Source organism: Glycine max, chromosome 2, assembly GCF_000004515.6.
Source record: "Glycine max cultivar Williams 82 chromosome 2, Glycine_max_v4.0, whole genome shotgun sequence".
NCBI classification, from domain to species: domain Eukaryota; kingdom Viridiplantae; phylum Streptophyta; class Magnoliopsida; order Fabales; family Fabaceae; genus Glycine; species Glycine max.
Genome location: NC_016089.4, coordinates 8,338,332 through 8,353,792, shown reverse-complemented (window position 1 = coordinate 8,353,792; position 15,461 = coordinate 8,338,332). Strand labels below are relative to the sequence as shown.

General features: G+C 37.7%; 3 protein-coding genes across 5 annotated transcripts; 2 read left to right on the top strand and 1 right to left on the bottom strand.

The window, feature by feature from the left end:
• Nucleotides 1-4,375: 4,375 nt before the first annotated feature.
• Nucleotides 4,376-7,382, bottom strand: LOC112998784 (uncharacterized). Of its 2 annotated transcripts, none has more exons than XM_041011789.1 (2): nucleotides 7,250-7,382; nucleotides 4,376-6,817 (listed from the first exon to the last, which is right to left on the bottom strand). In XM_041011789.1, exon 2 carries the CDS (start codon nucleotides 6,424-6,426, stop codon nucleotides 5,812-5,814), a length of 615 nt encoding a protein of 204 aa, XP_040867723.1. In that variant the 5' UTR covers nucleotides 6,427-6,817; nucleotides 7,250-7,382; the 3' UTR covers nucleotides 4,376-5,811. The 2 variants fall into 2 exon arrangements, with proteins under 2 accessions (XP_040867723.1, XP_025980914.1); XM_026125129.2 differs by lacking the exon at nucleotides 7,250-7,382 and having other exon boundaries at nucleotides 4,376-5,778; nucleotides 5,901-7,045.
• LOC112998782 (uncharacterized) lies at nucleotides 7,090-10,427 on the top strand. 2 transcript variants are annotated; one of them, XM_026125126.2, is made up of 2 exons: nucleotides 7,090-8,362; nucleotides 8,512-10,427. In XM_026125126.2, the coding sequence occupies exons 1-2, from the start codon at nucleotides 7,840-7,842 to the stop codon at nucleotides 8,544-8,546; spliced, it is 558 nt and encodes a 185-aa protein (XP_025980911.1). In that variant the 5' UTR covers nucleotides 7,090-7,839; the 3' UTR covers nucleotides 8,547-10,427. The 2 variants fall into 2 exon arrangements, with proteins under 2 accessions (XP_025980911.1, XP_025980910.1); XM_026125125.2 differs by having other exon boundaries at nucleotides 7,090-8,368.
• A 295-nt stretch (nucleotides 10,428-10,722) lies between these two features.
• Nucleotides 10,723-12,607, top strand: LOC102659564 (uncharacterized mitochondrial protein AtMg00810-like). Its single transcript, XM_006575759.1, has 2 exons — nucleotides 10,723-11,035; nucleotides 12,453-12,607. Exons 1-2 carry the CDS (start codon nucleotides 10,723-10,725, stop codon nucleotides 12,605-12,607), a joined length of 468 nt encoding a protein of 155 aa, XP_006575822.1.
• Nucleotides 12,608-15,461: the final 2,854 nt, after the last annotated feature.

The following is a 15,461-nucleotide window of genomic DNA, read 5'->3' as shown; positions in this document are numbered from 1 at the left end:
AAGTTTCTTATTAAGAGGGTAATTATGAACTACATTGCGCATTAGTAGCTTATACAAAGTATTATGTTGGGTTTTTTGGACTTCTTTTCTATGTGGAGAAAATATCTAAAATGAGAATATAAGTAAGTCTCACTTATTTGAGTAAGTCTCACTTATTTGAGTGGAGGGGATGAGATTAGAGATTGAGAGGAACTCATTTGAGAGTAAAAAAGTAATTACAAATCATTGAGAGAGAAAGAAAAAGAGAGAAAATTATTGTGATTTTCGCATATCACTAGAGAACGTTTTTCAGATTACAAATGCGGATTCGTTCACCGTTGGATCAGGCTGATTTTTGGATAACAAGTTCTACGCGCGTGATACTTCAAATTATTCAGTTGAATCGGGTAAAAGATATCTTGAGAAAGATAAGTGTTTCACATTATCTACTCTATATTTTGAGATTTTATCTTCTTATCTCTATTAACAAGTAAGACTTTGTTTTGATTCGACCATTTGTAGCACGTTTTAGTGCACTCGTTGAAGGTTCTCTTGTATCTTTAGTGAAGTTATTTCTTTGGTCTGGATGACCCATGATTTTTATTGAAAGATTTTTCATGTTAACAAGTGTCTCTGTTTTCTTTACTTTCTATTTTGCGTTCTATATTTTATCCACAGGTTCTTAGAAGGGAAATTTATATTCATTGCTTATTATTTTTATTATAAAGTTTATTATTATATTGAGAGTAAATAGGCATTTTGGTCCCTGACTTTTGACCCCTTTTGCAAATTAGTCCCTATCTTTTTAAAATGTAAAAAATAGTTATTATCTTTGCATAAGTTTTGCAAAATAGTCTTTGTCGTTAAATTTAAAAATAACGTCGTTAGTGAGGTGCATTGTTGGAAATTTTTAGTGCCACATAGACTATCCAATGTGACAAATTATCCCAAATTGTGACACGTAGACTGTACTTTGATGTAAAATTTAAAAAGTTGTCAAATATTTTCTTCTTCACTTACTTCTTCTTCCACAAATTAGGGTTTCTAAAGCTTCTCTCTATGCCCTTTTTTACTTTTAGTGCCTTCTTTACGAAATATTTCACACACAGAGACATGTACTTTTGTAGCCAAATTTCATGGAAAAACTAACCAATGAAAAAATAACGATCCAGATAATAATAGGTAACATTGTTTTTCCTCTATCCATGTAACACTTGCAAGTCAACCAGATATTTAATGACTGTTAGGCAATTGGCCTAATTAACCTTGTATTCAACTAAACAAAAGAGAATGTAGGTGCTACCATTAAGTTCCAAAGCATATTCGTATGTAGGAATTTCATCCTTAGAAACAATTGAAAAAGAACACCTGCCATGTCACAACAAAAGCACAAAAAGTTTAAAATTTCAGCCAATATCTTGATATATTTTTACATACAACACAGTCCTTTTAGAATACCTAAAATCACCTCCACAAAATCTACAGTCTGCCAGTAAATTATGTTGGGCTGGTATTCGAATACTGCTTTGCTTTATGTATATAATTATTCATTGAGTCATAGTCATATGAATTTATGCATTTAGAAGCATCAAAGCTTTAGAAACCCTAATTTGAGGAAGAAAGAAGCAAGTGAAGAAGAAAATATTTGATAACTTTTTAAATTTTGCATGAAAGTACAGTCTACGTGTTACAATCTGAGACAATTTGCCACGTTGGATAGTTTATGTAGCACTAAAATTGCCAAAATGCATCTCATTAACGGCGTTACTTTTAAATTTAACGGCAAAGACTATTTTGCAAAACTTATGTAAAGATAGAGACTATTTTTTACATTTAAAAAAGATAGAGACTAATTTACAAAATGAGTCAAAAGTCAGAGACCAAAATACCTATTTACTCTCCTACATTTTGGAAACTGTCAAGCTCAGGAATTGTCGTATTATCATTTTAGATAGGTGCTAACTCTGACATACTAGCATTAACCCCCTCCCCCCCCTTCAATGACTATTTTTTAAAATTTCCACTAATGCTGGTTCTCAACTAGAAAAAAACTAACCTTTAATCTTGTTCTTTTTTTTTGGCTCGTGTCACTTTAATTAAAAAAATTGTAGTGTATGACCGTGTGCTAATCCCGTGTATAACTTGTATAGGAAAAAAAGACAACGCGTTGTCATCTCACAAAAAGGGTGAGAGAAGGAATCAGAAGAATAACACCAACCACGGTATCTGTGGTAACGGTCTACAAAATTCAATGTCCAAAATGTGATACCACCATGCCCAGCATAATAACGGGGAGGAAAAATGCTAGCAACTCAATTTTGAGACTCAATTTTGACACTCTTTTTCAACACTATCGGATAAAACCTCATGTTGGTCATATAGAGGAATAAGTTTGTAACTTTTATTTGGACTAGCGTGAGTTACTAGGGAGTTGAACGGGAATTCAGATTCAACGAACTTCACATGCCGAGAGGTGTAGATCCTTCCTGTTGTGGGATCGAGACACAAATATGCATGTTGATCAGCCGAGTAACCTACAAAAACACACATAGGAGACTTTGGTGCAAGTTTATGGTTAGCATATGGTTTAATCCAGGGAAAACACAAACATCCAAAACACTTTAACTTATGATAATCCGGACTAATGTTGAGCAATTTAGAATAGGGTGATTGGTACCCAAGAATTGGAGTTGGGAGGCGATTTATGAGATAAGCGGCGGTGGTCATGGCGTGAGGCCAATAGGTGAGGGGCAAGCCCGAGTGATGGAGAAGAGAGAGACCGGTTTCAGCAATGTGACGATTCCGGCGTTCTGAAATTCCATTATGTTCAGGTGTATGAGGTGGCGTTGTATGATGACTTATACCACGATTGAGTAAAAAAGGGCGAAGACCAATATATTCGCCACCATTGTCTGTGTAAAGAATTTTTATTTTGTGATGATAGAAATTTTCAACTAGCGATTTAAATTTGGGAAATATAGTTTGCACATCAGATTTTCGTTTCATTGGATATAGCCAAATATAGCGAGTAAAATGATCAACAAACATGCAATAATAGCGAAGACCATCAATTGATAAAATAGGAGAAGTCCAGACATCAGAGAAAATTATTTCTAATGGATAACAAGATTTAAGAGTGGATTCATGGAATGGAAGTTTATGACTTTTGCTAATTTGACACGAGTTACAATCGGATTGCGGAAATTTATTAGAGCCTAAGGAAAAATGTTTCTGAACAAATTTGAAAATAGAAGATGAAGGGTGCCCAAGCCTATGATGCCATGATGCAGAGGATTCTGTTCGAACCGTGTGGACGGAGGGTGAGGTGGCGGGCCAGAGATAGAGTCCATCCACACATGAGCCTTTATGGGTTGTGTGACCCGTCTGCAAGTCCTTCACATAAAAAGAGTTTGGCAGGAAAACAATAACAGAGTTGGTTTGTTGGGTAAGTTTAGAGACAGAGATTATTTTTTGTTTCATGGAAGGAACACACAAAGCATTAGACAAGGATAAATCATTAAGTAAAAGTGTTCCAGAATGAGTGATGTTTAAACCTGAACCATTACCCATAAACAGTGAGTCAGGACCAGTGTACGGATGATGAAGCGCCAGATTATCGAGATCATTGGTTACGTGATGTGTCGCTCCACTGTCAAACAGAAAATCATGTTGCGATGGGCCGGCAGTTGCAGTATTGACCTGAACCTGTCCAGTGTGAGCCGAAGAGTTACGAGGTGGCGGTGGGACACTAGGATGCTGCTGCTGGAAGGTTTTGCACTGAGAAAGAACATGACCTTTGATGTTGCACCACTGACAGCGGCCGAGAAAAGGTTTGCGAGATGCTTTGGCATAGGTGTTTTTGAGAAGGATCCAGAGATCATGCGAGGTCTTGGTTTGAGACACCAGGGAGGCCACTTCATTAGAGAGAGTGGTGAGGAGAGCACCATATATAAGGCGGTCCTGTCGACGCCAGGTTTGGTAAGCAGGATTCTGAGTTGTTACCGGGAGTGATGCAGTGGTGGGGATCGTTTCCGACGGAGTCGGCGTCGAAGATGTTGGAGCGGTGAGGATCGTTTCTGACGGCGCAGGAAAAGATCCATCTGGATATTGGAGGAGATCATAGCCATCAAGGAGAGCTTCAACTTGTTGTTTCCAATTAGGATAATTGTTGTGAAGAAGTTTGGTGACATTGGTGAAAGTGATGCAAGCAAGGGGTTTGGATGGCTCATGGGGGTTGGGAATGAAGGAGTTGTTGTCGGCCATGGGAGGCAAGGGTGGGGAATGACGTCCTTAATTGAAGAAATAGGGAATGGGTGGATCGTTTAGGCTGATACCATATAGAGGAATAAGTTTGTAACTTTTATTGATAAATTTGATATTAGTTTACAGTGATATATATACAAGTGAACAGCCCTAATATGTAGTGAATCAAGCTACCAATCTCCTAATAATTCTCAACAAATCAGAATTGAAAATAATAGATTTACACAGATTTGCACGGCTAAATAATTATTATGATTGATAGGTCATACTTGTATAGGGATTGGGTTCGAGTTATTTAGTGATGCCAACACAAGATTTCACCTAATAACAATAAAATGTTCAAAAGTGTCAACGAGTAAGTTACCAGCATTCCCCAATTATGGTGGAATGGCCTTCACATGTCTTAGTACTATTCTGTTTCCCATTTTTGTGTGTAGGATCGGGCATGCACCAGTGAAGTAGGCTAACATCAATTATAAGAAAACGGGGAGGTGGGGGATGGAAAACAAAAGGTGAGATGGCAAAAACAGAAAAGATTCACTGTTCCTATAAAGTTTCATAACCTATAATTTGTTTGTGCCTGCACCTAAAAACTCACCAGACATTGCCAATGTACTCATACCTTATATACCTTCCAGAACAAAAGTTCGATATAGGTTCAACTCTCAAACACCTGAAATTTCTTTGTCATTAGAACTGCTTCCAAAAGGTGGAAATATTGTATGATTCGAACAAATTTCCCGTGAGCAATTATGTTGATCCTACCAACCTGACTTTCAATCGGTTCCTAAATCTTTAGTTAACAAAGTTCAATACCCCTTTGTTTTGCTGCATCAACAACATCTTTTCCATCTCCACTGATCATATACAGCTAATAGAAGGATTTCCACAACATGATAGAAAATGGGTACACTGATAGAGCCCTTCTATAAAATCTGTCACATATTGTCTCAATGCCCATAGAATTGTGCAAAAGCTCTGCAGCTTCCACCCAGACATATTCAGGTGGTATTGGCATGGCATCCAAAATTGCATTTAGCAGGCTTGAACAAGCCCAAAACCATAGACTGGCTGAGTTTGAGTCAGAATTGTATTCCTTGGTTAGTAGCTTGCAAACAACAATAGCTAATGGGAAGTTGTGAGGAACAACCTCCATAATGGCTTCAACAAAATCCACCAGATGTTTGGGGTCACTAACAGTTTGTGGTAAAATAGATGAACCAAACCATAACTGAAGTATCAAATTTAGCAGAGAACAGTCAAATGAAACTGGACTTAATATGGCTGCACTCTTGGCTTCTTGATGCTGTCAACAAATTTTCTGGTCAACACCTTGGGAACTAGCAATGCTTGAGAGGAACCATCAGCATACAACTCCAAATTCTTCTTGATGGCACCATCAGAACCATCCTCCTTCAAGCTCCACGCATCATAAACCAGAAACATTACATATGTCTTTATACATTGCTCTAAACCTCCAAAACTAGCAGTACTCTTAGCCTTGTCCAAAGCAATGCATGCTGCTGTTTTATCATTCTGTAAAAAATTATAGAAAGACAGATTAAGAAATCAAAACATCATATCTATCTGTTTATGATCATAACTGGATCTGTCTGAAACAGATTTTGAATCCAATCCCAGGGAGCCACAAGAATTACCATCATCAGTGATCTCCATCCCTCCATTTGGGAGATTTTGTACTTGTACTTGCCAAATAGATTTGAACCACCAGATTGTAATTGCTTTTGCCAGATCAATTCTTCGATTGTGGATAGCATTTTCAATGTACTGATTCCAGATGCACTGGATTCCAGGAACTTCTATTGACCATCTGTTAATGGCTTCCTCAAATCCCATGAAACTATCAACATTAATATCCTGTTTCTGTATAAGAGCTGATGCCAGGACCAATTCTATGCAGGAAGGATACTGCTCAACATATTTATCCAGCAAATCTCTAAAGCATTCTTTGTTATCAAGGGCAGCCATGCATCTGAGATGATTGAGAGCAAAAAGTTGAGCAGACCTGAGATTAACTTCACTTTTTACAGATTCACGATAGACAAAAGAATCAATAGATTCAATAGCTGTTTCCACAAGTTTAATAGCCATCTTCAGATAAACTGACAAAGGGCCATTCATTATCAAGGAGACCTTTCTCTGATTCAAACTTCTGAACAGCATCAGGCAGTCTCCTGTAAATAACTAAGTAAACACAACAAACCCAGAATACACATTTGTCAGAAACAGTTAAGCAATTGAGTATTTCTAAGAGTGACAGATGATGAGACTCATTGGATTTTGTTGTAGTAGAGAATATTCCATAACTTCTTTCAATGGCCTTCTCAACATTCCCTGACATGCATAAGCAATGCATCATTTGTAAAAACAGGTCTAAGATGCATGCACTTTCATGTATTATGCCCTAGGGACTGGCAGATGTATGTTGGCAGAGCACTGAGAGAGCAGAATCATAGGCAACCAATCGGTCAGCAAGCTTCCCCCGACTATTGATGTACATGAGCCACAGTACATAAGATTCTTCACAGAGCTTAACCTGGAAAACAACAGTTGACTGTTTTCACAGCACAAATTCAGTTCTCAAAAGGAAGGAATAACATGCTAACAAAAAGTTAAAAAAGGATTAAAGTAGAGACCAAAAAGATAACAAACAAGAATTATAGATGATTGCGGAAATTGGACAGAATCATGCGATTTTGATTGTACAACTATAGTTAGGATTTGTTATAATTTCTTTCCTTTCTTAGTTACAACAATTATAGGGATTTGGGTTCTTGATTTTTAGCTCTAAATTAGTGTACAGAATAACCCTATTTATACACACCATTGTACCTTTTTCAAACATAGAAAAATACACTTCATTTTTCTATATGGTATCAGAGCTCGATCTGATACTTCCCTAAACCTAGCATTGGTCCTACCATGGAAAGGGAGAAAACAGAAAACGCAACCAAAGGGGAGACTGACATGTTGCTAACCAGCTCACCTGAAGGGATTGCTCTCCCTATCACATGCCACAAACTGAATGGGCAAAAATTCATCCAATGGGAGAGGTCAATCCGCATCTTCCTCCAAGGAAAAGGAAAGGGAAGGTATATCTCGGGTGACCCCAAACAACCAGAAAAGAGGGATTCCAACCTTCAAAAATGGCAACTAGAAAACAGTTTGGTGATGTCGTGGCTTCTCAATACCATGACAAATGAAATTGGGGAGAACTTCATGTATTATGACACCGCAAAGGAGATATGGAATGCAATGAAGACAACACTTCTGCCATATTTGAGATCAAGAGCCTGCTCCTGACCTGCGACAGGGAGAAAAATTAGTCACTGAATTTTTCAACACCTTGAGTAGATACTAGCAGCAATTGGATACCTACGAAGGAATGGAATGGAAGTGTCCAGATGACAAAAGAAATATAGAGAGTTGGTGGAAAAGGACAGAATCTACAAATTTCTTTTGGGGCTTAATAGGGACCTTGATGAAGTACGTGGAAGAGTACTTGGAACCAAACCAGATCCAAAATTACGGGAAGTATTCTCAGAAGTAAGAAGAGAAGAGAGTAGAAGAAAATTTATGCTAGGGAACATTACGCTAGCCCCATACATTGAAAACTCAGCATTGGCATCAGGAGGGAATCAGACCCGTCCACCACAGAAGAAGAACCGCCCCTGGTGTGATCATTGCAGGAAACTAGGCCACACCAAGGAAACCTGCTGGGACATCCATGGTAAACCACTAGATGCAAAGTCATTCCGGAATAAGGAAACTAGAGGCAACACAACTTATAACACTTCTCAAGAAGGAGAGGTAAGTTCTGATCCAAGTCCCTTTAGCAGGGAACAAATAGAATCCCTGCAGAAACTTCTCCAACAAACCTTGTTGAGCACAAGGAAACCTACTAGTACAACAAAAGTAGCTCAGAAAGGTAATTTTTCACATACTTTAAACACCTCCAAAGGAAAAAGAAGATCCTGGATTATAGACTCTAGAGCTTCAGATCACATGACTGGAGACATAACTGTTTTTGACAACTATTCTCCATGTCATGAACACTCTACAGTTCGGATAGCAGACGATACACTCTCAAAAGTTGTTGGTAAAGGTTCAGTTGTGATTTTAGAACATATCACTTTAAATTTTGTACTTTATGTACCCAAACTTGACTGCAACTTGCTGTTCATCAGCAAATTGATAAATGATTTGAACTGTGTCACTAAATTTTCCCATAATGTGTGTGTTTTTCAGATTTTGAGGTCGGGAAAGACGATTGGCAGTGCTGAAGAATGTGATGGGCTCTATCTTCTTCAGGTTAAAGATTCCAATAAGAAACCCGAAGCTAATTCATGTATAGTGATCCCTTCAAAAAGTGAAGAGTCTGTAATGTTGTGGCACTATAGATTAGGCCACCTAAATTTTATGTATTTGAAAAAAATGTTCCCATCATTATTCAATAAAAGACTAAGAAATTTTCATTGTGAAACTTGTCAATTATCCAAGCATACTAGGAGCACTTACCCCCCACAACCTTACAAACCTTCCTAACCATTCTCGCTAATTCATAGTGATGTATTGGGACCATCAAGAGCCAGCAATATTATCGGCTCTAGATGGTTTTTGACGTTCATTGATGACCACACAAGAGTCACATGGGTGTTTCTTATGAAGGAAAAGTCAGAAGTAGGACAAATATTAGAGATTTTTCATACAATGGTGCAAACACAATTCCAGACCAACATTAAGGTATTGAGAATAGATAATGGTCGTGAATACTATAATTCCATGCTGAATTTCTACCTACAGAAAAATGGAATTGTGCATCAGAGTTCATGTGTAGACACTCCACAACAGAATGGAGTGGCGGAGAGGAAAAATAGACACCTACTGGAAGTGACGAGATCACTGATGTTGGCCACAAATGTACCAAAACAATTTTGGGGAGAAGTTGTATTGTCCGCAACCTATCTCATAAACAGAGTGCCTTCTAGTGTCCTTAATTTCAACACCCCTCACACAGTCCTTCAGACCACCTACCCAACCAACAAAAGCCTCACCTCAATTCCCTTGAAAGTGTTTGGTTGTTCATATTTTGTTCGCAACCTAGACCCACACCGTAGTAAACTTGATCCCAACTCCATCAAAAGCATATTCCTAGGATACTCACCTCACCAAAAGGGGTAAAAGTGCTACTCTCCCACAACCAGAAAATTCTATCATACAATGGATGTGACATTTTTCGAGCATCGGCCTTACTATCCCAAAGTTGGCATTCAAGGGGAGAAGATGCCAGTTTTGACTGACATGACAGAATTCCAACTTTTAGACTTAGAAAAGGATGAGATGGCTGCACCTTTGGAGACTACAGAAACTGCTCCTGCAGAACCAGAGATTGAAGAAACTATATCAGCAGTACTAACAGAAATTGCTTCTGCGAAACCAGAAGAAGCTCAACCAAGGAGTCAAGATCAAAACTGGAGGGTTTACGTTAGAAAAAGGAGAAACCAGAAGGCGGTAAAGCCAATCATAGTTTCAATGTAGATCCATGAATCTGACCAGGCTCCTGAAAATGAAATTCCCACAGGTAACTCTATTCCTATCTCTGAATCTATTCATACTAATACAAGTAACTTGGATATGCCTATTGCCTTGAGAAAAGGGGTGAGAACCTGCACTCAACACCCCATTGAAAAATATATATCCTATGGAAAATTATCATAGGGATACAAGGCTTTTGTAGCATTGCTTGATAGCACTCATGTCCCAAGAAACATTCAGGAAGCTTTCCAACATCCTAAATGGACTACAACAGTGAATGAAGAGTTTCAAGCATTGGCAAAGAATAACACCTGGGAGATCACTACTCTACCTAAAGGAAAAAGACTAGTTGGATGCAAGTGGATTTTTACTATCAAGTACAATGTTGATAGTAGTATAAACCGGTACAAAGCCAAGTTAGTGGCAAAAGGATTCACCCAATCATATGGGGTGGACTATGAAGAAACCTTTGCACCAGTAGCCAAACTCAACTCAGTTTGAGTTATTTTGTCATTGGCAGTAAACCTGGATTGGCCCTTGCACCAGCTGGATATCAAAAATGTCTTCCTAAATGGCGAGTTGGAAGAGGAAGTGGACATACAGATTCCTCCAGGTTGTGAAGCAGCCAACACCTCAAATAAGGTATGCAAACTCCGGAAGTCATTGTATGGTCTTAAGCAATCTCTAAGAGCTTGGTTTGAGAGGCTGACCCGAGCTGTCAAGAAAGAGGGGTTCACCCAATGTCAGTCAGATCACACAATGTTTGTTAAACACTCATTGGAAGGGAAGGTAACACTATTTATCGTCTATGTTGATGACATTGTAATCACGGGAGACGACCATAACCAAATCAATCCCTTGAAGAGTTTTCTGGCTAGAGAATTTGAGGTAAAAAATTTGGGGTAGCTTAAGTATTTTCTAGGGATGGAAGTGGCTCGAACAAAGCATGGGATCTATATGTCTCAAAGGAAGTACACCCTAGATCTACTCCAAGAAATAGGGATGCTTGGGTGCAAGGAAGCCAACACCCCTATAGAACCAACCAATCAGAACAACTTTGAAGATGATAGTCCTCCATCTGATAAAACCAGGTACCAAAGTCTGGTTGGAAAATTAATCTACTTGACACATACCAGGCCGGACATTGGTTTTGCAGTAAGTATGGCAAGTCGCCATATGTCAAATCCCACAGATGTTCATGAGAAAGCTATGAGGAGAATCCTACAATACCTTAAAGGTACCCTAGGCAAAGGTCTCTACTTCAAGAAAAACTCAGACAAGGGCATTGAAGTATATACAAACTTGGATTGGTGTTAGAACTATTGACAAGTACACCAATTTGTTCAAGTAGTAATTAAAATGGTAAGACCGAGTATCGTATCAACAGAGAATTTCTTGTACTTCAATGACGCATATTCAGTTTGTAAACAATGTTTAATTGTAGTAAAGTGAAATGAAGCAGCTCATTCATGTCATCAAGTGAACTGTAACAATTTTTCTCAACTTAAGAACAAATGCTAGAAATAAACGCTGAGTTGTGAGATGAAACAAATACCGAGGTGGATATGTCGGAGAGTATTCTACTGAACTTTTTCTTGATGTGACTAATGAAGTTTTTTTCTATCTAACATTATCCTAATGTTCTTTGCACTGTCAAACTTACTCTAACTGCAATATCTCACATGAAAGAGCCTAGCCCTCCTAGTTTCATTCTTGATTCCTCAACAAATTCAGTCTAAGCGAGCCGCATTATGGATTAGATGCAATTTCTACTAGATTACTTCACACTATTCCTAGAAACGAAGGCTTCAAGCTGTTCTACCAAGTTCTAAGGACTAAAAGCATTTCCCAACACTTAAATCCTAACAAAGCATATAAATGGATGATCAAGTCATAAATATGATAAGTAACCACAGATAGAAGCAGAGAACACTAGCAAATAATATTAAATAGATAGTTAGAGTTTTTACATCAAGAGTGCTCAGTGGAAAAACTCCTCAACAATGAAGTGTTTAGTCCTCCATTAGCATGGAGAGCTCAATACAAGGCTAAAAACAAGATTGAAATGGAATGGTGAAGTGAAAGTATGAAGAAAGCAGCTTCCTTTCCTTCCCTCAGCCTTGATGCTCCGTTTTCTTCTCTCCTACGCTACATGTGCCCCCTAGTTTCCCTTTCTCTTCCAGCTTTAAAGACTTTTGGGTTTCTTAGATTAAGAATGCATGCTTAGCAAGCATGTCTCGCTGAGCTAGAGTTAGTGACTGGGCGCTTAGTGGATGTGGACGCGCTAAGCGTGAGAAGCGACAAAGGTTTCGCTGGGCGAGCTGGCTGTGCCCTTAGCGCGCTGCTATCTGACTTTACATTCTCTAGGGTTCTTCTCTCATTGGGCGAGCTGGCTTCCTCGCTAAGCGGATTAGCCTCGCTTAGCTAGTCTGGCTCGCTGAGCGAGCTCTTTAACAACACTTCCAAATCTTCCTTTCTTAAACCTGAAAATCCAAATATTAACAATCTCAATCATCAAAATGAAGCCTCCACTGTGTAAAACTCAAACAAAATCAGTTATTTACAAATCTTACACAAGAAACCATAAAATTAGAGGCACATTGCTACTTTTTAATGCATTTTGTACTCTTGAATAGCAATTATCAATTGGGCAGGTTGTGCTTTTGACAGGAAATCAACTACTGGTTATTGCACCTTTGTGTGGGAGAATCTGGTAACTTGGAGGAGCAAGAAGCAGTCCATGGTAGCTAGGAGTAGTGCAGAAGCCGAACTAAGAGTCATGGCACATGACATTTGCGAAGGAATTTGACTGAAGAGGATTTGGAAGAAATCAGGATTCCCACCTACTCTACAATGAAGATACTATGTGACAACAGAGCTGCCATAAGCATGGCCAAAAATCCAGTTCATCATGATCGAACAAAACATATAGAGATTGACAAACATTTCATTAAGAAAAAAATTGACCAAGACATTATAGTTGTTACCCATGTTCCATCATGTAACCAAACAGCAGACATCCTAACTAAAGCTCTTCCAAGACACTCATATGAGGACATTAGAACCAATTTGGGAATGATAAATATCTATCACCCAGGTTGAGGGGGTGTAGATGATTGTGGAAATTAGACAGAATCATGTGATTCTAATTGTACAACTATAATTAGGATTTGCTATTATTTATTTTCTTTCTTAGTTACAACAATTATAGAGATTTTGGTTCCTGATTTTTAGCTCTAAATTAGTGTACAAAATCAGTCTTGTAACCCTATTTATACACACCATTGTACCTTCTCAAACATAGAAAAATACAGTTCATTTTTCTATAAGAATTGCATTGAATTCTCTCATAATGGCCCACTTTCCTACTAAGACTATTTGTCCAGAAAGATTTTTAATTCATCCATTCACACCCATCACTACATGAATATACTTGCCAGCGACCAGTTTTTATAAAATGATAGACTGGTTCCAACAATTTATCAATTTAAAATAATGGGCCAAAATAGTTCTGCTGTACAACTCGGTTTTCCTTATGATATTTAAAGTAATGGACAACATGTATTTTAGACTAGTGTTTTTACTTCTATGTGCAAAAAATAGAAGCAAGTAGGAGAGGGACTAGTTATTACACAAACCAAACCACAAGACCTAAAAGGTAATTCATAAAGTCTCTAGATTTCCTGAGTTTACCATCAATAACAATATTCTCAAAAACTCTTCAGATGAAATATTCTCCAGGGCACACTCCACATAAAAGTAGGAGCAAAGAAAAACATACCGCAGACAAGAACATGTCATCCTTTTCATTTGGCTTCAAATTTCCATAGTAAATCAGTAGATAAACAAACCAGAGTACCACAGATGATGGATCATTGTCCAGAGCTTTTGACAGCACAGACAGAGCCTGAAAAATCCAAATTTTGAGATGAAGATCGATGGACAAATCGTAACACTAACCATCCAGACAGTGCATATACAACTGTTACCTTTCTTACACCCTGCAATTTATTAATTTCCTGGTTGAGAATAAGAAGAGCCATCTCAACAACTTGTTCACTATCAGCCGTAGCCTGCTTAATTTGATTCTAAGTATTTATCCAATAAATAAAGGGGAAGTTAGCATGAATAAAGAAATACAAAGAAACCATAAATTTGAACTAAGTTATGCAAGCCAGATTAATCAAGATGCGTCGACCAGGGCAATTGTTAAATACATGTTATAGCCATTAGCCAATAAGAGGAAAAGGAAGTTCTTGATAAAACTGGTGGGGAGAAAGAACTCCTTATACAAAACAAATACTTTCCCACTCCAAAGTTCTCAAATTAACTCATTTAAAGTTCCTAGAAATATAATCACGACTAGAAACTCTTTGGCTATTTCATTAAGTTACACAAAAAGCCAACATATTGTATGTACATGCACTGGCATGCACAGGTACAGAAAATATAAGAATGGTTATATTTCAAATCTTAAATTTAAAAAAGTGGACCATTGAAATATTCAAAACCATAATCTCATAGCTAGCATGGGAGTGTGACACTAGAAAGAAGCACAAAAGGTATAAGAAAAAAAAGAACTAGATTTTCTGGCATCTGACATAGAATCCACTAAGTAGAAACTTTGAATTTACCAAAACAAAAGGAATTTTCTTGGAATAATATAGATTGCTATAAAAATAAAAGTTTTACAAATAGTTGGTCCCTCTACAGGCACCATAAAACTTCTTGGCAGGCATGCACTTTTCCAGGACTTCTCAATAAACCATCAGAAGTATAACCAAAAATAAAATCCTAAAAATGATTCTACAAAACCAAAATTAAATCATTAAAAATCAAACTAGAATTACAGTTGACCCATTTTGCTCACTTCTGCATAGTGATAACCTTGGAGCCTCGAACTGAAACATAATTAAAGAGATAAAAATGGAAAACTAATAGAAGTGTACTAAACAAGGGAAAAAACAATAGTTAAAAGTAACAAATCCCTGCTCCATTTCTCCAGTGAAAAGAAGATAATTGTATGTTACATGCCCCATGGACCTCTATGCGTTCATCACCACCATGCAATAATGGACCATCAGCAGGTAAATCATTTCCAATCAGATTTGATGTAGCTAAAGTAAGGGTGAAATGCTTCTGCCAACATTGAGCATTTCTATGTGCCACAACAGGTTTATAGGCAAATTGATCTGCTTTCAGAGTATCTAAACCAACAAGGTAAGTTGGCAGAATCGTAGCTTTGTGACACTTGGGAACTTTTGCCACACCATTACAGTTTTAGTTGCTTAACTAGTGCCAACTCCCAATATCTAGTACTCTTAAATAATTGCGAGATGGGTTCATTTGGATTTCATACTAAACTACTAAAACTACTAATTGACATGCGAAAATGGCTTCTTTATTCTCTACCATTGACTATTAGTGATGTGCCATCATTTTCTTCTATTTTCTAAACCCTTTTTGCACCATTTTAATTATTGATTGGTCTTAATTGTCAATTAATTAGGCAGTTTTATAATTTGGGCTCATTTAGCTAATTTGATGTTTTTAATCTAATTTCAGGAATTAATGAAACATTGGGCTTACTCCGGATTTTGGTTGTGGACTTGAAGAGGGCAAATAAAGCAGCGCTTACCTTAGTTAATTTCTAATTAGGAAAT

Bases quoted from the DNA above. Each gene is read 5' to 3' on its own strand.
- LOC102659564 (XM_006575759.1), top strand. From the start codon at position 10,723: ATGGAAGTGGCTCGAACAAAGCATGGGATCTATATGTCTCAAAGGAAG. The intron at 11,036-12,452 runs GTACCCTAGGCA...TCAATTGGGCAG, and splicing joins AATCCTACAATACCTTAAAG to GTTGTGCTTTTGACAGGAAA.
- LOC112998782 (XM_026125125.2), top strand. From the start codon at position 7,840: ATGCTAGGGAACATTACGCTAGCCCCATACATTGAAAACTCAGCATTG. The intron at 8,369-8,511 runs GTTCAGTTGTGA...TGTGTTTTTCAG, and splicing joins CTCAAAAGTTGTTGGTAAAG to ATTTTGAGGTCGGGAAAGAC.
- LOC112998784 (XM_041011789.1), bottom strand. From the start codon at position 6,426: ATGCTGTTCAGAAGTTTGAATCAGAGAAAGGTCTCCTTGATAATGAAT.